The sequence below is a fragment of the Arachis stenosperma genome, chromosome 3 (assembly GCF_014773155.1).
Source record: "Arachis stenosperma cultivar V10309 chromosome 3, arast.V10309.gnm1.PFL2, whole genome shotgun sequence".
In the NCBI taxonomy this organism is placed as follows: domain Eukaryota; kingdom Viridiplantae; phylum Streptophyta; class Magnoliopsida; order Fabales; family Fabaceae; genus Arachis; species Arachis stenosperma.
Window position 1 is genome coordinate 3,948,377 of NC_080379.1, and position 24,159 is coordinate 3,972,535.

Consider the following 24,159-nt stretch of genomic DNA (forward strand, 5'->3'; position numbering starts at 1 on the left):
GTAAATTAAGTGTTTTTTTTATATTCTACAAAAAAAAAAATTACCATTAACTCATTTTGTACACTATAAATCTATAATAGATTGGTGTGGTAAATTAAATTTTAAAAAAAATATTAATATATTTTTAAAAGATTATATCCTTATATTCTCTAATTTTTTTTATTGCATATTATGTTTTACCTTACTCATTTCTAAAGATTTAAATAAATTCTAAATATCCCAATCTAAAATTCTCACATTTTTCTTCTTGAATAAGAAAATATAAACAAAAATTAACATAACCTGTGAATATTATCAGAAGTTGTGAGATTCTAAATTTCTAATTGAAATTAAAATTATGAGTCTCTTTTAGAAGGGAAAAAATATCTTTACAATTTACAACAATCGGGAAAATTTAATCATTCACCCTCATAATTCAGGACACGTGTCAATGAAGATAAAAAAGAAAAAGCATTGATTAGAGTATTTGAGATTATCTTATCCTTGTCCATTTTTGTAAAATTCAAAGTATGATATGATACTCACTATCACTATATATGAATAGAAAATGTGTAGAACCATCAAAGTATGGCCCACAAGAATGGACCACAGCTTAAAAGAAAAGTGGTAATAGCAGAAGCCAATAGATAGAATCATAGAATATACCAAACAAAATTTGAGCAATTGAACATAGCAAATTGGCATATCCCTTATTATATTAATTCATGTCACTTTTCTGTGTGCCACCACATTCAACGTGCCCTTAAAAAGCTCATAGATTATGCATGACACATTGATCATCACCCTCCTTTTATTACTTCCTATATAAACCAAACTAGCCTTAACCTTAACACTTCATTCAGAAGCAAAAAGCACAAAAAAGTAAAAGCTAAAGGCTCTTATTGTTTTATCATCTAAGAAAATGTCTGCTATGGTTGATGTATGGGTTGGGGAGTTCACAAAGCTGAGAGAGAAGGTTCTTGCAAGAAGTCCCTTCTTAACACAAGGAGCAAAAGCAAAAGAAAGTTCATCAAAAGTGGTGGAAAAAGAGCAACATAAGAAGGAGAAGATTTGTGTTCAGATGGAGAATTCAACTATGTCTGAGGCAACTGTGTGTTTGCTTATGGATAGGTTTGTGCCTTGGTGAATTATGATGGAGACAAATCTTGTTGACCAAGAAGATTTTCTTTTATAAGCTTCTTGGTTCTTGTATATATTCTATGCATGTGTTTTCTTAGTCCATGAGAATTTGTAATGGCAAATGTTATTAACTGATGTAGAAATATTATATCTATTGTCCATGCTTGTTTTATTTAGTTCAGAAGTTAGAGGTTGAATTTTATACACAAAAAATGCGGTCATGGAAGTGGGATATTCTCTCTTTTCTTGTAAATTGCTGGTATGTTTTTTTATCAGTATATTTAATATAGATATACCAAAATGAGCAATTATAATCAATAGAGAAGAAGAAAGAGTATATAACTAAAAGGATTCTTGTTAATTTCTTAGGATGACATGGATGTGGCTTTGGTTAAACCTAATTCCTGGTTAGTTATTGTGAATGTTGAATTACTGGTCTTAAAAGAGGTTTAGACTTTTTTTTATGAACATCAAAGTTTAGAACTTGCAGATATTATTGATAAAGTTCTCTCTGTGTCAGATCTGGATATTTTGTAAACTCTCCAAAGAAAATTTCATTGGTTAGCAGTTAGCACTAGAAACAGAAAGCTATATTCATAAGTTACTCAGTTGCTACCATTGCTTTTCTGATGAAGACTATTGAGTATTGACTGGTTTGTATTATAGTCAAGATAAGAAAAAAAAAAAAAGAAAAACATTTATACTCCATCTAAAGATAAAGAAGGAATCTAACTTCCATTTACAGAGATGAATTTATATTAAAGGGAAAAAGAATAACATTATTTTCCTGTAGTGTACATATACACAAATTTTTTGTTACAAAATGTTGTATACGAACAACATGAAGGAGCTCTGATCGTGACTTCATGAATCTATAGTCAAAACTGAATCATCTCATAAACCTATCTTCATACATCAATTTTTTAAGCTCTATATCTTTTACTTATACAAAAACAACCCTTGTTTGAGAAAATAATCATTAAGTGAGGGTTGCTTCATCAATGGTTGTTGAAGTAATCTCAGACTTATTTATGGCAGAAGGATCCCATTTTTCCCACACCATAACCTCTCTTGCATATCTGAGAGCTTCATCAATAGTATCAGGTTCCAAACCAGTAACAAGTGAAACAAAAAGCTTTCTTTCAGTAAGAGACTTGAACAATGTCTTGAACTTCATAGCAATGTATTGAAAAGCACGTTGAGCTAATGGAGGACTATTGGTATGATCATTAATTCTACCTTTCTTTTGGTTGTGGCTGATAACTGGATTGAAGTCACAGAACCATTCACATTTTGTTAGACTTGCCTCTTCAATCTTTTCCTCAAGCAGATCATATTTTGTTAGAAGTAAAAGGAATTTCTTGTTGTTGAAGGATCTATAAGTAATGATGTTTTCAAAGAGTTGCTTGGCTAGTAACATTTTGTTGCTGACAACTCCATTACTTTCTACAATGTACTCATCATAATCAGTTAAGGCAATAGAGAATAAGACAACATCAATGTCTTCAAATATGTCCAACAACCTGCACTTTGCTCCAAGGCTTGTAGGATCTGCTCGGATGAGTTCGTATCTATAAAGCGTAGCATAAAAAGTTTGTAAGAATTCAGTTACTGCCAAAGACACTTGTAAATCCGCTGGAAAACGATAAGAGAATTATGGTACTAAATAGTAGATGGATAATATAACTCGTCTGTAAATCCATCGGTAATATTTGGCGCCACCTCAATGTTTTGCCAAATTGTTTTTTATCCATTAGAATATCTTTGATTTGAGTAGTATTAGCTAGCTTCTAAAATGGGGGTACAATATGCTTTAGTGCATTGTCCAAATGCAGAAGATTGCCACTGATGTTCATTAGATTTGGGTTCAATTCAGAAGTAGTGCATACTCAAATGTAGAACCGAGAGATATTAGAGCTTAATTACCTCAAAGAAGGATCATGCTGATATTCATGATCCAAAGACTCATCACCACTTAACACAGGGAAAGAGAATTCCATTGAAGTAATGCTGTTGGACAAGGTTATCCCCTCAGCGTACATGATGTCCATGTCAGAAGGTTCATAGTTTATCTTGGAAATCTCAACAGCCTGCATTTCCGAGAAATGTTTAGACAATTATGAATAAGTAAGTTTCTTTTGGTTTAATGCACCGATGACCCAAATAATTTAAGGATCAGAATTTTGTCATCTCTTGTTGAACTAAAAATCGAAAAACTTCTATTTTTCCTATGCACATTATTCAACTTCAATTACATATTGTTGGTTTTATTTCACCTAACATCCCAGTGGAGCTTGTATAGGTTAGCCCCTTAAGTTAGATGCAATTCTTAGAAACTATAAGGAAATAACTTTTGACCCAGTGATAAGCGTTTGATCAAACAATTATATGTACAAGTCTGAATGTACATGTGATCAATAGATTTTAGTTACGAACATCATCTTACCCGGTCTAGAAAATAAGTTGCATTTCTGGGGAGCAATTTTAGTTCATGTCTCCTGTTGTATGTGGCCTGAATTGCTGGATCACTCCACAGCTCCTCTACCATTGGCCCATAATTTTGAATAATATCTCGAAATATTGTATCCAAGTTACCAGAAACCATATATTTGATTAGCCAATCTGAGAAACCTTGTAATCTTGGGCTAATAGAATAGTTAGTTGTTTCAATAATTTCCCCAGAGTTCTCTTCTGCAAACAGAATCATTCAATCAATAAATAGAATGGAAAATATCAATACATAAAGATGAAAGATCCTAAACAAACTATCAGGAATGGATAAAGAAATTAGGAGAAAAATCACCAGATGAAGTGGATTCGTCGACATGTTCTGTATTTGTTTTCTCCAGTAAACTCCTCTCTTCAAAATATTCACACCCCTCTAACAGCATGCCAAGGTAGGTAAACAAGTTGCTCTGAATCACCAACTTGATAGTTTGGCGCTCATTTTCAGAGAAAGGGACATTATACAGATGCTTGGCCTACAATAATAGACTCGGTCAGATTTTAAATCAAAACTTAAACAAAAAGATGTACAGAATTATTCAGATGTCATTCGATTGTAGTCAACAAAAGTAAGGAAACTTTAACAAAATATAATATATATCAGTAACTTTACAGACAAGAATCAACTACCGATATACTCTAAATTTAACACTACACAAATACCCACAATCATAAATTGTGCATTAATAATTGTCTAGCAACATCCTACCTGTTTAAATATTGTACTTGTTCCTGACTTGGCAGAACCAACAAGTAGAAACTTGTGAAGCATTTTCTGCTGATGGTTGTTGTCTTGGCTACCTCCGTTCACTCCTTCGCCTTTGCCTTCACCTTCACTGGGAGTAGTCACCAGATTAGGTGGAAATGACAGGGACAGAAATGCCAAAGCTACCTTTGCTCCAAACTGTTGACAGAATTTGCAAAAATTATTCACCAATGCTTTTTAACTAAAACAAGAAAATCTAAACAATGCAAGATATTCATGTGCATAAAACCAATCACCTTATCCCATATTCGGCCCTTGACATTCCTATGTCCCACTTCAACATATGATCCATCAGCAGTCACCCAGAAATCAGTTGGTCCATCCCATTTTACTCCTGCAAGCTGCAATCAATCAAAGTAAACCACAATTAGTAGAAAGCCAGCACAGTAATGGATGCATGAATCATGACATGTTAATATGTTATTAAATTTCAAGGAATCCTTTAGAGAGACTTGGCATACAGGTTAATGAGAGAATCAACATCTGTGTTAACAAACTAACCTTTAGTATCCATAACTCTTCTTTAGTAATCTCACGACCATTTACAGTTACTCTTGTTTTTCCACGACTTGCATTTTTCTGCAAGCTACCCCCAACATCAATATCAGGGCTTATAATCTGACATGGCCGTTGACCTTCCTGCACAAATCAACCACAATCAAGAATCATATATTTTAGTTCCAATCTGAGGAAAACATCAGAGGCAAGTTCATGAAAAGAGGTTAATTTAAATTTCAAGTGTGAGCATGTTATTCACACATTAACTTTGAATTGGCTGAATAATATTATATTTGGGAGGACTAACAGACCTAATGCCTTAAGGTTTCATATCAGAATGTGGTTCCCAACCTGTTTTGTTAGTGTATATTGATACTGATAAACGAAAAAACTGTTGTAAATGAGGTTTATATTTCACCTTTCCCCAAAGTCCTGCTGATTTATCATACCAATAGAAGCCTGGTTTCAACTCTTTTGGAGGGTATCGACATGTCAGCAGCAGCATGAGCTTGTCCCTCTCAAGACGCTCCCCATTCACAACAACTTGCTCTGCTGGAATCTGATTTGCTTCACAAAACATCTCATCATTCATGATTTGCTTCACTTCACAATCAGAGAGCAAGGACTTGAGCATCCTCGAAAAATTGCCAAGGTTCCTCCTCTTTGTCTCATCAATCCTCTGACCAATGCAAGTGAGACACTTTCTTCCTTCTGGCATTGACCCCATTGCTCTCAGCACACACTTTCTGCAATACTTTGCACTGCAAACAATGCAAACCTCTCTTTGAGTGAACCGGTTCCCTCTAAGGCAACGGTAGCACGTGCCTTTTTTCCCAGGTCTTACAGCATGAATTGGCCTCACGTAGTTCATAATAGGAGTACTGATTCCACTTTCATACTCAGAACCAGAAAAAACTTCGTCATCATTGTAATCATCATCCACCATTTCATTCGAGTCGGGATCACGAAATTTAACAGCAGAATTGCGTTTCACATGTGTTGGAGTACTAGAAGGATCATCCATGTCCTCATCCTCTGCTTTACATGAAAATATCTCAGAAGATACTGAAGCAGAACATGATCCAGATTCTTCTGCCGTATCTGAATTCTTGGAAATGAGATTCAATCCTACAACACCATGTTTATGATCTTCATTACCACCATCTTTAAGCTTCGTTGTAGCATTGCTTGATTTTCTGATAGGTTGGATAACTGGGACTACTAATGAGGATTGATGATGAGGTGGAGAAGAAGCTATAGGAGCAACTGGGATTTGGTCAAGCTTGAAAGCAGGTACCTCAGGGATGAAGTAACTCAATGGAGGACCTTTGTACTCCTCGGCAATGGAGAATTCGAAATTGCTATCACAACCACCACCATCATCAACAACCACTGAAGGGACCCCAGGTCTTAGTTTCTTCAGAAGAGAAGCCATGTTTATGAGAATCTAAATGATCATAAACTCAAACAGGTGGTAGGCATGCTCCCAGTTGAAGCAGATAAACAGAATTTCTCGAGTTAGATTAGTGGAATTCCTTAGCTGAGGGTGTTAAAAACGAATATCAAAAGACAGACCATAATAAGAAAGAAGGAAGAAAGTATGTCAAGTGAAGAGGGAAGTAGTGAGGAGACAAAGTCAAAGGTTGTGATATGAAGGAGACATGAGTGAAAACTGAAAACAGTGAAACACAAGGATGGATATGTTAATTTGGAAAATAAAACGAAACGCGTTTGGAAAGTTGCTAGGAAAGAATGCTGAAATGGACAACAATGACGGCTTGGAACCATTCAAACCCAAAACAAATATAACATATTAACATGTTTATATAATATAAGGTGATATAACTACCTAACTAACATGTTTTTCATACTGATTCTATTGGCATTTTATTTTTAAAAACTGATGTTTTTAGTGTTTTTTTTTTTTTTTGGATTTAAACCCCATTGTTAATAAAGAAAGAAAACTTATTACTCGTTTTGCTATATGAAAGAAAAGAAAATTGGAAGTAATCCCCACGCATATTTGGAAATTCGTGAGTTGAACTTGAATGCTTCTTTTTGGTAGCTTCTTGGAATTAGAGGTTAGAGGCACGTTCTATTTTGTGTTGTATATCAATATGACTATTTTTTTTTTGAAATTAAGAATGAAACTTGAATATGAGACTTTTAAATAAAAATGAAGAGACTATATCATTTGAGGTTTCGTTTACTTACTTAATTTTAAGATTGATTTTGAGTTCAAGTGCATGAATGAAGGGACGTGATTTAGTGCTCCTCAGTTGTTTGGAGTATTAAAACTCCTCTTAAAAAGTTAGGAATAAGTTATCGTAAATAATGTTTTTTTTTTTTTTGTAACCATTTAAATAATGTTTGGATTAATGTTATTTTTTGGTTTTTGCTTAGACTTGTTTTACGTTTTTTTTTTTTTTTAAATTGCTATTGAATCATTACAACATTATAATAGAAATAAAAATTAAAAACTTTCTAACAAAAAAAAATTAAAAACTTTAAAAAGACAAAATACTTCTTTATAGTGAATTAAAAAAAATAATATGTTTTAATTAATTGCAAAAAGGGAAAATATTTTTTTAGGATTAGAGTTGTTTTTTTTTCAAAGATAGAGAGACTCAAACCCGCAACCTCTTATGGAGAAATTATACCATTTGAACTATAATTCATTGGCAAGATTAGAGTTGTTTGATTTTTAGAAAATAAAAAGAAATTATGTTTGAATGTAAAAAAGATAAAATTATCCTGTTGAAAATTTAGTTTAAACTTTTAAAATATCCATTTAAAATTTAATTAAAAAGACAAAAATATTTTTAATATTAATTTTGTTTAAATATATTTAAATTTAAAAATTTGAATTTAATATTAAAAAGTTAAAATATCATGTTTAAAATAAATTTTAGAGTAAAGTATCGTTTATGTTCTAAAGTTGTCTCTAATGTTTCAATCGTCCTATTTAAGTCCCTAACGTTTCAAAATTGGCTCAATGTTGTCCTGTCGTTAGGGATCTGTTAACAGAATTGACGGCGGGACAAAATTGAGATGATTTTGAAACGTTAGGAACTTAAATAGAACGAAAACGTTGGAGACAAAAACGATACATAAAAATAAATTTTAATTTTATCTTTCAATAATATCAATTTTTTCGGTACATAGTTATTCAATTATTTTTTAATCACATTTAAGTAAATTACATTTAATTACACTACTTTCATTCTAAATAAATTTTTTTATTTTTATATTAACTTATAACTTTAAGTGTAAAATTATAAAAAAATAAATTTATTTAGAATGAAAGTAATGTGATTAAGTGTAATTTACTTAGATGTGATTAAAAAATAATTGAATAACTATGTACCGTAAAAAATTGATATTATTGAAAGATAAAATTAAAATTTATTTCTATGTATTATTTTTGTTCCCAATATTTTCGTCATATTTACGTCCCTAATGTTTTAAAAATGTTTCAATTTTTTCTCGTCGTCAATTCTGTTAACAGATTGCCAATAGCAGGATAACGTTGAGCCAATTTTAAAACATTAGGAATTTAAATAGGACAATTTAAATGTTAGGGATAATTTTGAGACTTATCCAAAATGTTGAGGACAAAAATAATTCTTTACTCTTTAAATAATTAAAGTTGTTTTATTAAATTAAAAAAATTTTGAATTTGAATTTTTTTTCTTGGATAACTAAGACACAGAAATGTGAATTTAAATTTAATTAATAGAACCAAATATATTATTTAGTATTAAGTTTAAATATTAAGATGTTCTTTTAAAATCAAATTAGACTACTTAAATGAGTTAGAAAGTAAAATATTGAATTTTAATTTAAAACACTAAAATAGAAACAAATAGTTACTTTTTTAAAATCAAATAAATATAATTAATCATACAAATATAATAATACGAATACGTGTATTTTTATCAAATTAAATTAAGTTATTAATTAAATTATATTTATTTAAATTTTAATTTAAAAATTTTATAATTTAAAATTTTAAATTATGTGAATAAAATTAGATTAAATAAAAATATATCAGTACGATTTAGATCGTATTGCAATGAATTTATAAAATTCTAAAACAAAATAAATTTTAAAAGATAAAAATAAAAAAAATGTTATGAAAAACAATAAATTTTTTTATTTTATTTCAGTAAAAAAATTAACATTAATAAAATACTAAAATAAAAAACGTTAATAAGTAAAGATGAAAGATTAATATTTTATGATTATTTTATAATTTTTATTTAAAAGTATAATTTTAAGTTAATGTTAATTTTTTAAGTATTAATTTTTTTAAAAAATATAATTTTTTGATATTAATTATTTAATGATATTATTAATATACAATAAAAACTCTATTAATAGAATATCTCTTAAAATACTGTGCCTACACACATTATAATATTAATAGTATAATAGAATTTCAAAATTCCAAATATTAAGGGAGTATCGTAACATTCACCATGAATGAATGAACAACTGAACAAGTGAACAACAAAAATACAAAATATAAAAATTCTGATGGTGTTTGAGAGTTGACCTTTTCTTTTTGGGTCATCGTTGGGTTTGGTAGTAGACTTTGTTACTTTCATTTAAAGGCCCATTATTGGCCCATTAGTGTTTTCGCTTCAATTATCCAATAAATTTGGGCTCACTGTACTTGAACTCAGCCAATAAATTTATGTTACTGTTAATTAAGTTGGGTTGGTCTAATAATTAACTCATTAATCTGTTTAAATAAATGTTAAATATTCAAATTTTATTTTGTGCTTTCAAAAACTTATTAACTAATAGCAAACCCTTAAATAGAATTTAGTTAAAGATTCAATACCACAGCAGATTAATTTTTGGCCAGCCAAATTAAAAAATACAATAAGAAACCAAAAATTTAAGTCACTATTCTATTAATTGTCATTTGCAGATCATGGTTGGCTCATATATCATACAAACAAAAAAAAAATCACATTTTCTAAATAGAAATTAAGGAAAAAAAAAAGAGCATACCATGACTAAGATTACGAAAAAGGTTAATCCAAAACAATAGTATGAGAACTAACATATGAAAGTAGCGTAAGTGCTTTTTCAACCGGAAAAGTACGTGGAGATATAACTATTAGCGTTATTTTTTTTCATTAGCTGAAACTTTTGGAATGAATGATATCATGACATGGTATTAAAATTCTAGATTCAAAAGGCGGGACTCTTTTCATTTTATATTTACGAAGTCCTGTTGATAGCCAGGGTAAATTTTATCTTTCAAATATGGTTATTTATGCTAGGCAAATCTGGATTTGTACCTTACACCGTCTATGTTGATAACAAAATGCTGACGTAGATCAAATATTATACGATGTAACCAACACATGCGCATGCACTTGACAAGCTTCAAATTCTATAACGTAGAAACATCAAAACTACAACTTAAGCTAAGTCCAGCTAGAGAAACCATATCTTTATTAATTAAGAACTGTAATTACTGTAATATTCCCCAGTCCCCACAAATATAGATAGTGGCAAATTGGCACTACAAGTATAATGTTGACGTTTTCTTTCATGGCACAAAGCAATAATAGACACAAATTTAATTTAAGGTAACTGAGGCTTTCAATTTCAGGAAAGTTAAAGAATATAATTGTGATCTAGAAGTGTTGAAAGGGAATAACAATAATAATGAACTGTAAAACATCATCATCATCTATGGCGAGAGTAAGGCCACTATTAGTCCCTCCAATTCGGGGAATGTGCCAGCCCGTAATTTTCAGTCACACAAATAACCAAATACAAATATCAAGTGCCTAGCTAAGAAAACGAAACTTATTACAAAGTTTTTGAACTTGAGTGAATTTTAATATAATATCAGAGTTAGATGTACGCTCCAAAAAATCTAAGTGTGAGGCATTTTTATTCTTTGAATTAGGCCTATTTAATATTGATTATAATTCTAAAATTTTTAAGAACATGAATGCATTCCAAAAACATATTTTCAAAAACCAAACTGGTCCATATACTCTATTACTTCTGGCCTAAGGTACCAAATCCTTTGTGTCTCTATTCTGACTAAGTAACCGTCCAAAATTCCAAGGCCCCATTCATTAAGACTTTCAAAAGGAGCCTCACCCTCCCTTCTTCCTGCCTTTGCTTTTTGAAAAATTCTCAACTAATTGCTCTTCTGCATACCTATACCCATTGTTTGATTATTTGCTACATATATAGCATTGTTCGTTAATGTCAATGGTATTTAATTTTTTCACCATTTTCATGTTACCAAAATATGAATGGCTGGCCTGGTAATATATACTCAAAACTCACCTTAATTAATTAGTGGCTAATTTTTTTTATATTGTATAAATATATGTGTAATACATTGTTATGGGAAGATTAGGTGTTTTTTTTTATATGAAAAAACTACAAATCGCATGGTCTGTTTTGTATTTTTACTTTTTTTTTTATTTTTTGAAATAGAAATCGGACGGTCCGATTTCAACAGTAAAAATTTTTTTATTTTCAAAAACACAAATCGGACCATCCGATTTGTGGTTGTTGATTTAAAAAATGAAACAAATCAGAGAGACCGATTTGTTCACACCATAGTAATGAAAAACTCATCTCTTCTCCCATCATTGTGAGATGCACTCAGCTCTCTCCCACAAAAAAAATAATAAACGTTAATTAGTGATGTCAGCACTTTTATTAAAATATAGTCAGCACTTAACCATAAAAAAAATAAATAATCTCACGTATTAGATGTAATCTTCATCATTAAAAACATTAATAATAACTAATTAATAGCTACAAATAACAAAACTTAATGAGATCTAGCACTCCTCTTAATTAATAAGGACTTTTTCAAAATGTACAACAGATTGTAAGAGGTAATTAAAAAAGGTACATCAATTTAAAACTAGGAACAAAAAAATAATGCTGAGAAAGCCGTCTTAATAATTTCTTTTTTTTTTTTTTGTAATATGTACACGCAGTCACACAACACATGCAAAGCAACCATGCTATTCAATCGTCCCAAAGAAAAAAAGAATACACACAATTAATAATTACGTGTGTATCAAACTGCAAATTAAGCTTCACAAAAAGAAAAATGTCTCATGTTTCTAACTTTGAGACTGCAACCTTTTTGGGTAGACATCATTGATATTATTGATATTTATTTGTAGATTATTGTTGAAATTGCCGCTAATTGCACTTGTCACCGGCAAAGACGACGGACTCGATCCTGCTGTGGAAGAATTATCACGGCCCGGTGTGCCGCCATGACTCGGCAATGGCCACCCTTGTATCATCTTCAACTCCGGCGCGTTTTCAGCCACGCGCCACACCTTCACAGAGTTATCCAAGCTCCCAGTGTAAATAATCCATCGCTGGTCACCTTTTCGGCGTTGACCTTGCCGGCGGTCTTCTTCTTCTTTGACGGTGAGACACTTCACCGGCCCAGTGTGGCCGGAGAGCACCGAAAGACACGTGTGGATGCCGCTCTCGTCGCGCTTCCACACGCATATATTCTTATCGGCAGAGCCGCTGAACACCAAGTTTCCGGCCACGGCAAGGCAAAGCACGGCGAGTTTATGTCCTCTCAAAACTCCGCCGTGACACAGCCCGCCGCCCTTGAGATCCCGCTCCCAGAAATTCACCAATCCGTCGGACGACGCGGCGTAAACCACCGCCGCCAACCGGTTCACCGCCAGCGCCGTCACGGCGTTCTCCTGCCTCAGCAAAATTCCATCGATCACGTGCCTCGTCTTCTTCTCACTCACTTGCTTCCTCCGCCACATCTTGACGGTTCCATCGGCGGCGCCTGTGAGCACAAACGCGCCAAACGCCGCAACCACCGAATTCACGGCGTCCTCGTGGGCGTCAATGGATTCTAAGCACTTGGAATCGGAGATTCTCCAAACCTTAACCGTCTTATCCCAAGATCCAGAATATAACAATCCTGCTTCTTCGTCCAAGCTCAAGGTCGAAACGGCGTCGAAATGCTTCACCTTAACGGCGCTTCGATTCCTCCGAACTTCGACGTAATTCTTAGGGTTCATTGAACTCTTAAAGTATTCCTTAAACGTTGGCAAGCTTCCAACGCGCTTGTATGAGCTTGGATTCTTCTTAGAAACCTTCCAGACTCTGATCTTTCCGTCTTGGTGACCGGTGTAGATTTTCTCGTCGGAGATTACGATCGTTTTGACGAATCCGCTGTTGGATTTGAATCCGGCGAAGTCCTTGAGATCTTTCCAAACCCTAATGTTCTTGCTCTCGGAGCCTGTGTACAACAAGCTTCCGTTGACGGCGAGGGAGTAGATGTGTCCTTCTTCGCGAACGATGGATCCGATTAGGCCATTTTGGGAGTAAAACGCGTCGTTTTCGATTTCGTTTTGGTGGAAGAAGTTTATCGAAGGTAAGAGCCATGGCGATTTGTTGTATGGAGAGGAAGAGACGCTGCTGGTGGTGTTGTTGTATGGAGACATGTTGTAAGGAGAGGCGTTATTGCTGCTGCTGCTGCTGTCCGCTTGGGCGGAGCCGCTGGTCACGCGGCGGTTGTGATCTTCGTCGAAGTGGTTGGGTGTGTAGAGCGAGGTTGGATCGGAGCTACGAAATATAGCTCCTAGCTTAGGTCGGCGAACGACGCCGTTTCGTTGTTCTATTAACATTGTGCCACCACTATCGCCGCCGCCTCCACCACCTTTTGTATTTTTCATCTAATAATCAATACGAAGAAAGCGTGCGTTGTGAAATTATTTGATTGATAGGAATGAAGGAATAATGAAATGGAAAGTTGGGAGAGAGAAGCGGGGTAGTGGTTATATATAGAGTTGTATGGAACAGTGGCCACTGGGTGGTGGACACGTGGTTCTAATGGGAAACCGGGACTGCCGGTTCTAATTGGAAACTAGCAACTCAATATGGACATGGTTATCAATTATGAATTATGATTTTTCATTTTTCTGCGCCCAAGAAGAAATAACAATTGTTTGTTTTGAGTGTTGAAGTGATTTAGTATTGTATTTTTGGGTTTGTATAGATAAAAAATATTTGGGAATGAGAATAGTATGTTTGACATTTGAAATTTCCATAGAAGGAAGGGGGTGTAGTCTCGTGTATTATCTGACCTTGTAGGTTGTCAACAATGAATATGACACGACCACGTTTTGGAGCGTTTCGTATCGTATATAGTTTGTAGAGTCAGCTCCTCCATGCAAATGCAAATGGCCTGTGCTGGACGGTTTCGATGGCATGTCATTAGGCTTCCCAAGATTCTTTTCATTTATCCATTCTTAATATTAATTAATAAATAATCAACTTTAATTAATTGAGTAATCATCTTATTTTATATATGTAATAATTTATTAACTAATAACAGATTTTTAAATAAAATTTAAATTTTCAATAAATTAATTCTTGATCTATAAGGTCAAAGATATGGCGAAAAATCAAAAAGATATTAATAAATAAATAATTATTTATGTTATTGTGATACTATATATATATACTCAATAAGTAGTTCTAATCTCATTTTTTTCCTTTCATAACCCTTGACTTTTGCTTGCAAACTGTGATGCACAGTTTCAACGGCAATGTATATAGACATATTTAACTACTGTTAATTTTCAAACAAGGGATCGGATCACCTAACTTTATACGATTTTGAAAATCCTTCATGAATTTAATGCTAAACTTGTATATATTTAACCAATAATAATAATAATAATAATTTTTATTAATACAACCCAAAAATTATTAAGAAACACGTGACTACTGAGCTATATATATGTGATACATGATACATGTGACGAATTTTTACTTATTATCTAGAACCATATACAATATGGTAAGGTTTCAACACGTATAATAGAGTGGATCAAAATTGTATACATAGGAAGTTCCAAACAAGAGGAGGAGCAAAAATGAGAAGGACAAACTTTGTTGAATGGTTTGTTTTATTTGCCGTGTAGCCAAAACATGGGTTCGGTTTCTCTTCCATTTTGCTTCTTTTCATAAACAATGAAATGTTGCCAAGTCATAAAGTTGGTTGAACCATATATGCACCTTTATGGTAATGGTACGAACCATTTATTAATTATTACCATTTCTTCAACGCCGCAATAATTTCAATACCTTTCATATGCTTAAATACTGCACCAATTAGTAATCTAGCTACGTCTTCACCATATATTGCAATCTTTATCTTGTTTATTTGTAGTTCTAAATTAAATTTGGATTATTAGTGTATAAATAAGGACCACCTTAGAATTGATTATGGTGATGATCATATGGTGTGAAAAGGACCTGGCCAAATTATATAACCTGAATAATGTAGAGTAGAAAATTTCATTGGATTCATATGTAATTATTCAATGAGTTGTTGTAGAGGTCTTTGGTTAATGAATTATTGGAATTGATATGTACGGCAACATCTCATATAATTTTTATATACTGATAGTATAAAATAATTCTACACATATATCTTATCGTATATCATTGTTATATATTATTAAGAATAACTCATTTTAAAAAATTATTATTTAAAAATTTATTTAATTGAATAAATTTAATTAAAATAATTATAAATTCTTATATTGTTAATATATTAAAAATTAAATCCTTCAATTCTAAAAGTATCTATGATTTTTTTATTATTAAAAAGATATATTAATCGTAAAATTAGAAGACTAAATTAATTCGTGTGATAATTCAAGGATCAAAATTAACTAACATACATGGTTCAAAGGAACACTGAAAATGAAAAAATGAAATTAATCATTATCGTTAAAAAAATAAAAAACCAAATTAATTAATATTTTATTAAGATTATTTTTAATATAAAGATAAAAATAGTGTTTTAATTGAACAATATTATAGAAATATATAAAAAAAATATGTTAACATGCATTTTATATATTATCAAAATAATAACACGTATTCAATACATATTTTGTGTTAGCAACATGATAACACATGTTTAACATGTATCTTATACATGGTGCGTGCAATACTTATTTTAACTCTTTATCTATAAAATTTATCCATATATAATTATTTCAAATAATTTAATTTTTAACAAAAATATCAATATTTTTCCTGTGTTTCATATAAAAAAAAATTTATAACCGATATTTCAACTTTCTTATTCTTGTGAGGAGATTTTTTACTTGTCATGTGCAATAAGATATACGTGTTTGGCCTGTGGAGCTTTGAAACGATTTAAGGGGACAAATTTGGCATGTGTACGTAAGCATTACGAATAATGCTACTAGAACAGTGAGCTTGGCTATATATCAATTCAATGACCATTTTTATTATTGAATCCTAATAAATAATAATACATTGAACTTTATATAATACGTAATACGTATACACGTGTGATCACGGCGTTAAATAAAAGCCGGACAAAATAAATTAAGAAAGAAAATAACATATTTTCTGGTGGTGAACCACATCTGCTTGTTTTCACTTTTCAGGAGGAATCAATATAATGAGAAATTCACATCCAATGCATGGAGAAATATTATTTTGACGTTTAAAACGTCTTTTTTTTTTAACTATTTTTTAATAATTAAAATTTAATATATATAATTAATTAAATTATGTTATTTTTATTAAAATTAAATTAGATAAATTAATTTAACTAAAAAAAATAATAAATTAAATCTTAAGTTAGTTTAAATTAATATTATTTTTTTATAAAAAATAATTATAATATTTTTATTATAAAAAATAATTAAAATATTCTTATTTATATATATATATATATATATTAATTTTAAAAATTCTAAATCCTAACCCTACAATAGAGAAATAAAGAACTAAAATTTAATATTTTTAAAATTAATATATATAATAGAAATATTTTAGTCATTTTCTATAATAGAGTATTGTAGTTATTTTCTATAAAAAATAATATTAATTTAAACCAATTCAAGATTTGATATATTATTTTTCGGTCAACTCAATTTGTCTAGCTTAATTTTAACAAAAATAACACAATTTAATCGATTATATATACTAAATTTTAATTATTAAAAAATATTTTTATAAAAATACGTTTTTACCTTCTTCTTTATCTGAGTCGCTTCCTATTTTAAATACTGAATATATACTTATTATAGTAAGTATTTTTGTTGTTGTCTTATTATAGTAAGAATTTGAGCATTAAGAGTAATTATTTTGGTTTTCATATAATTTTAAAATGATTATTATGAGTTGGATCAACTCTTTATTTTAAGTTATATTTTTTTAATCTTAAATTGCAATGTTTTTTTTTTTAGTTTATTATGTTTATAAAATATAAATAAAAAAGAAATTAAATACCATAACATTGCTTATAAACTATTCCTAATATAAATGAGGATACATATTGAATAACTTTTATATATAGCTTCAAAATAAAAAAAGAAAATGTTTTGAATCTAAATTTTTTTAATACTATGTTATAAAATTATTTTTTTAAAAGAAAATAATTATTTAATAAAATGAACTAACACCATTTAAAGTATATATAGAGGATATTTTATTCCTGGTAGGTAAAGGTAATAATATTATTATTGCAGCTTACTTTAATTTAAAATGTGACCAAACGCTTTTTACCTACATTATTTTGACTTCAAAATATGCATGCATCATTTCATTGTAAGTTTGTAACTACGTCTGGGATTGGATGCCATTTTGCGCTAGCGTATACAACCAGACCAGTATTTTCTTATTATACTAATTAATTAGATTTCATTAGATATGGTTCACATTTTAAAAAATTATATATATGATAGTATATATCTGATCCTGATCGGATTAATTTTTTGCATGGTCAAATTAAAACAATTCGTGTTTCGAAATTTTTAAAGTATAACTTTTATTTCATTTTTTTTATTTCTCATATATATTCAGTGCTTTCTTGGAACTTTGAACACTATTCAAATAAATTCTACACCTATTCAAAATTTAAAGTTAAAAACGAAGTATTTTTTAGGTATTTATAATTAAAAATTATGAAGTTCTATTTAAAAATTTAGAGTAAAGTATGTTTTGTGTTTTTAATATTTGTATTTTTTTTTAAATATTCTTAATGTTTAATGGTATTTAATTTTGTTTATAATATTTTTGGTTTATATTAAAATTATTTCTGGATGTTAATTCTATATCTGAAATATTGGAGATAAAATTGAAAACGTTTAGAAATAATTTTAAAATAAATAAAAATTTTAAGGACAAAGTTAAAAATTAAAATTTATTAGAAATAAAATTGAATAAAATTAAAAATTAAGGATATTTTTAAAAAAATAATAAAGTACTGTTTTAGTTCTCAATAGGGTGAATCATATTTTAATCGTCATATTTTTATCCTAAAATATTTAAAATAACATACATTAATGTTATTCTAATGTCAAATTCCTCACTAACAATTAACAAACTTAATATACTGTTAATAATATTTTTATTAAAGTTACGTTTTTTCAATTCTCTTTTCTTACTTCATCTTCTCAACAAGTTTAAATATTTTTTTCTCCTATTTCCTTCTTTTTCTTTTATACTATTAATTCTTTAAGATGAATTTAAATAGGAAGAAAAATAAAATAGAAGAATAAAATTTAGACTTATTAAAAAGATAAAAGTAAAAGAAAAATATTAAATAAATATAATTTTTACAAAAATATTATTAACAATACATTAATCTTGTTAACTGTTAGTAAAAAATTTGATGATAAATAATATTAATATCATTTTAAATATTTTAAAATATAAATAAAATGATTAAAATATTAAAAATTAAAATAAAATTTATATCAAACATTAAAAATTAAAATAATATTTTATTTTTTAAAAAAATTATAAATCTTAAAAATAAAAAATATACTTTAATTTATCAAAAACTTTATTATCACTGACTAATATATTATTAGATGTGCAAAACAAAATTCAAATTCTCAGTACTAAATTAATACTTGGTTGTCCATTTAAATTCATAATGTAATTTTTGTATACATATATACTTGAAATTCAGTGAATCTATATATATGAATGAATAATTAATTTATCTGGCAGGATTCCACTTTGGATCGTAATATACACGCATGGTTCATATATTTAATTACTATAACTATACACAAGATATCTAGAGAGTATTAGTATATAGTATCTGTGATTTTCCGTATCGGATGCATACATATACATGCAAATTATTAAAAAATTAAGAGAAAAAGTTTCGTGAATCTAACAACATATATACGTGTCAGTTATAAGGCCACAGCATGTCAATATTCTCACCTACATTAGGGGGTGCCCAAGATTTTGTCTTAGGACACTTGGCAAAATATGTGTAACGTTTTTGATAATTTGTCTTAGATCATGACGAAGTTCCCTTAATTTCTTGCATTAATTATATCTCAATCTAGCTTTTCGGTATTGCATAGAGTCACAAAAGAAATAATACTCTAAATTAATAAAGTATATAAAGAAGGTATGTAAATTACTCTCTTTTTTATTTTAGGTACACTACTACTCAACTATTCAACCAAAAAGTAATAATATTCAACTACTACTAGTAATTGTTTTGTGCTTGAATAGTTTAAGTTAATTACGATGTTGTGTCTGCTAATCATCAAGCACGTTATCCTAACCCTAAACATTATTACACTTACGTAATAATATCCTTAAGTGGCAAGATATATAAGATGAATTGATGATGCATGATGCATGCTATAGAAAATTGATATTGATGAAGTCTAGGGTTTGATGGAAGCAAAAAATCTAGGCGATGAAATTGCTATTAGTGGCAAGTGTACACTAAGCTGTCATGGTTTATGGCTACTTCGAAATTATACAAAAAATATAATAATACAATACGTTATCATATGAGAGTTGGTATTAATAATACATGTTATAAATTCACAAACCGCCTAAATAATAATGATAATAGTCCTTATTTTATAATATACATGATAGATATTTGAAAGCAATTTCCATTCACTAATTAGCGAACCCTAATTTTTGGTCAGCCAAAAAATTAAAGATTAATTTATTATAAATTTAAATTTTATTTAAAAATTTTTTATTAATTAATAATTATTATATATACAAGATAAGATTAAACTCTAATACTTACTTAAATGGATAAATAAATTAATTATTTAACCAAATTAATTAATAGTTTATTAGAATAATCCAATGTGCATGCATCTTAGCTATTCTTGCCATTTTGCCATAAAAAACCAATATATTAATAAGCTATAATTAATGATCCAATGTGATCGATGGATCGGAGTTCGATATAATGATAACAAAAATATTTGATAATAAAAAAATTTAATTAAAAATAATTATAATTTATCATATTTAATATTTATTAATTATTATAATAATTAATAAATATTTAATAAAATAATTTTTTTTTATCTATAACATTATTGTAATGATAATTTTTTTCTATTGCTCCTTTTATATAGAGTCATGATGAGTCTTATAGGATGGCTGGTGGTGGATATATATGAAGCCAATCATAGAGTTTGGTATAACATCAAGAAGACATAAATAATATCCATAAGAAATAAGAAAAAAACATGGAAAAAAATTGTTTTCCTATATATAGAAAAATATACTAAAAAATAGTACATATAGTTAGAGATATAATTATTAATATTGTCTTTTTTATTAATTTAGATTTAAAAAAGTATTTAAAACCAAGAGGTTACCAATTAAAAACTAAACAAAATCATATTAATTTATATTAATAATTAATTTTAAATTTTTTAAATTCAAATTTTAAAAAATTTAAAATTAATTAATTAAACCTAATTGAAATCTATAAAAATCTTTTTCATCTTTCTCACATTAATCTACCCATCTCTAACAATTACACACAAACCTCTCTCTCTCACCGTCAAGCCTTCTCCGCCTCTCCACCGCGACCCACTCTTCCGATCGCTTCCGCTTCTATTTTATAGCAGTGAATATAACATTCTGAAACATAGCAGGACCAAGCAAGTACCAAGCAGTTTCCCTTAGAAGCGGAACCGGCTTATCAACCTTCTACATGTGCAACTTCGAGGGCTACCAAGACACACTCTACGCCTATTCCATGCGTCAATTCTACAACGACTGCCACATTTATGACACCGTTGATTTTATTTTTGGTAACGCTGCCATAGTCTTCCAATATTGCAATATCTTCCCCCCGCCTCTCTATGACCGGCCAATTCAACTCAATTACCGCACAAGACAGAACCGATCCCAACCAAAATACCGGAATCTCCATACACAACGCAACGATTCGACCCGCTGACAATTTGGCCCCTTGGTAGGCCGTGGAAGCAATACTCGAGGACGGTTTTATCAAAAAATATAAAAAACATTCATTTAATATGAAAAAATATCCTAATACTTAACAAAAGAAATATCTAGTTATATTTTAGCAAAAATAATTAACTATCTATAAAATTAAAAAAAATATGAAATTCTTAAAGAAATAGACACATTCACATTTGCAATACAAAAAAATTCGAAAAATATATAAAAGAACATTCGTTTAGTATGAAAAAAAAACATTCTGATACTTAACAGAATAAACATCCATATATATTAACTCGTAAAAATTTTAAATTCACCAAAAATATTTTGGCTGGTTTTTGGTTAATGCCCTTTTGGTTCCTGGCATTGCTTTAAATTTTTAAAATTAGTAACTTTATAATATAATATCAAAATTTTATATTTAAAAATTTAAAATTTAATTTTTGATAAATCTCAAATATATATATATATATATATATATATATATATAATGATTAATTTAAAAATATTAAAAATATAACTATTAATATTGTTCTTTTAATTTTTTTATTGGTTTAAACCGCACAAGTTTGTGAATAATTTTTCATATTATGATGGTAGCCGTTATCTAATAAGGCCTTTCTTTTGATTCATAACCTTATATACATGCTATAACACATGCGTGCACTTTACTAGCTTAGCTTTTGCTATGATCTATCCATCATCCATAAATAGTGGTCAATATAGTATTAGTACTTCTCGGTACCATAGTATTATTATTGCTTATAATAACATGCCATCCACTTGAGATTGTTCAAATAAATCATCTATCACGTGGCCTCATTGCATGCCTAATTTTAATTTCTTTTCGCATTGCTCAATATTAATATAAAGATATAGAATTTGATTAAATTTTATTTTATTTTATTATCTTAATATTATCTAGGTATATATAATATATTGTATAACGAGTACAACAAATATATATTTTAAAAAATATATATATAATTAAACAATTCCCAATGGGATTATTTATTGGATGTGGCAATCATTTTCGAAGTTTGAAGCAGTGGAGTATAAAATAAAAGTGGGGAGCATATCTAGAATTTCCAAAAAAAGATGAATAAGGCCTTAGTGCTATACACTTGGCATTATTAGACCATACAAGAGCAAAATAAATGGTGGGGCAATAGTAATAATAATCATGAGGGACAAGAGGAGATAATACTCAATTTGGTCCCTGAACTTACACGCGAATCTCAATTTAGTTCCTGAGGTTTCAATTGTCTCTATTTAGTCCCCGGAGTTTATAAACGTGCCTCATATTAGTCCCTGACAACATTTTTAGTATAAAAACATTAATAGAGCGCTGTTGTAGACTATCACATGTCACGTTAAAACTTGTAAAATGATGCAATTTTGGTTTTGACATTTAAGTAGCTCAAAAACAGCATCGTATTACTTATTTTGTTAGGTAAAATTTTAATAAACACCATTTAGGATGTTGTTTTTGGGTTATTTGAGTGCCAAAACGAAATCGACATTATTTTACAAAGTTTAGCGTGGAATCCGGCTGTCACAACAATGTTCCGTTAACATTTGTACGTTGAAAATTGTTTCAAGGACTAACATGAGTTATGTTCACAAAGTTTGGGGACTAAATAGAGGCAATTAAAACTTCAGGGACTAAATTGAGTCTCGCGTGTAAGTTCAGGGACCAAATTGAGTATTATCTCAGGACAAGAGTATGTAGGGTTTCAAAAGTTGTATACCAATTTACCAAATAAACCAAAACATGGGAGCCACTAACTAATAACCCTTCTTAGTGCTGTACACATGGATGGCCTAGTTTATTTCCTTGCTTGCTTCTTAACTTCATTAATTATTTTATTTTAATTAATTTTGGTCCCATATATATACACCATACCTATATGAAAAAAGTAGCAGTGTCTCCAATGCTAAGTAATGAATGAAGTTCATGCATGCTATCCTCTTTCAATCAACTAGTTATGCAAAAATAGGTGTCAACTCAGCTATAGTCGACTTTACGTGAAGTTGATAGTTGAAAGTCGTTAGATGATTTAACTGATTTGACTAAATTTTCATTTAGCGACTCTCAACTATCAATTTCACGTGAAGTCGACTGCACCTGAATTTTCACCGCAAAAATATCTCCTATTTTTGTGATCAATAATCATTGTTAATGATAGGATTTCAATTCTTTGTAACATTGTCTCTAATAATATATAGTAATACATGATAAGGGATAATTATGCATGCGTTGTTTTATGACCATTTTAAACCTTGTTTAGCCATACAATAATTAAGGTGTAATTGGATTAATTTAATTGATAAATTTTCTCTTAAGTTGGACAGGTGTTAATTTCAAGTGATTAATATGGATAGCACTAGTGCATGCACGCGTCAATTGCTGGTGCACTATATACGATGCATGCATGGATAGAAAATTGAAACCAATAATTGCAGTTTCTAGAATTATCGTTATATACTTTTACATAATAATTAAACATTGCTAATTACGGCCTTGCATTCTTCCTTTAGTTTAACTTTCTGAATCTCATGCAAATTGCAGCAAAAAATCTGAAAAAGAAAGACGTGTGCATTTCTGTTGCAATAAGATACAACACCAGTTCTATAACACCTGTAAATATTATCATTTTGAGTTGGATAATAATAATTTGTATTCACATTTATAAAAATTTATATATAAAATACATAATTTTTATCTATATTTATCATTCTGCACTTATATTTTATATTCAGGTGTCTCCCTATATATATAGTAAGTTAACATTTTTTTTCTATGATATTTCTCAATTTACCAAATTAAACCAAATACTAATATTTCATAATATTTCACCTAACTTCACCCCTATATCTACTACTGCATTACTAAGTTAAGTGCTCTAATACGTTATATATACAAGATTTAATTTGAATTTTTAAATACTTGCTTAAACAAATTAAACAAG

The 24,159-nt window shown here is 29.5% G+C and overlaps 2 protein-coding genes across 2 annotated transcripts; both read right to left on the minus strand.

The window, feature by feature from the left end:
* Window positions 1-1,835: 1,835 nt before the first annotated feature.
* Window positions 1,836-6,569, minus strand: LOC130967519 (extra-large guanine nucleotide-binding protein 1-like). Its single transcript, XM_057892412.1, has 8 exons — window positions 5,307-6,569; window positions 4,892-5,029; window positions 4,627-4,731; window positions 4,334-4,528; window positions 3,923-4,100; window positions 3,566-3,810; window positions 3,046-3,209; window positions 1,836-2,690 (listed from the first exon to the last, which is right to left on the minus strand). Exons 1-8 carry the CDS (start codon window positions 6,321-6,323, stop codon window positions 2,099-2,101), a joined length of 2,634 nt encoding a protein of 877 aa, XP_057748395.1. The 5' UTR covers window positions 6,324-6,569; the 3' UTR covers window positions 1,836-2,098.
* A 5,166-nt stretch (window positions 6,570-11,735) lies between these two features.
* LOC130967870 (protein JINGUBANG-like) lies at window positions 11,736-13,669 on the minus strand. The gene has a single exon (XM_057892906.1). It carries the CDS (start codon window positions 13,606-13,608, stop codon window positions 12,013-12,015), a length of 1,596 nt encoding a protein of 531 aa, XP_057748889.1. The 5' UTR covers window positions 13,609-13,669; the 3' UTR covers window positions 11,736-12,012.
* Window positions 13,670-24,159: the final 10,490 nt, after the last annotated feature.

Bases quoted from the DNA above. Each gene is read 5' to 3' on its own strand.
- LOC130967519 (XM_057892412.1), bottom strand. From the start codon at position 6,323: ATGGCTTCTCTTCTGAAGAAACTAAGACCTGGGGTCCCTTCAGTGGTT. The intron at 4,732-4,891 runs GTTAGTTTGTTA...GATTGATTGCAG, and splicing joins AAGAGTTATGGATACTAAAG to CTTGCAGGAGTAAAATGGGA. The intron at 3,210-3,565 runs GTAAGATGATGT...TCGGAAATGCAG, and splicing joins CAACTTATTTTCTAGACCGG to GCTGTTGAGATTTCCAAGAT.
- LOC130967870 (XM_057892906.1), bottom strand. From the start codon at position 13,608: ATGAAAAATACAAAAGGTGGTGGAGGCGGCGGCGATAGTGGTGGCACA.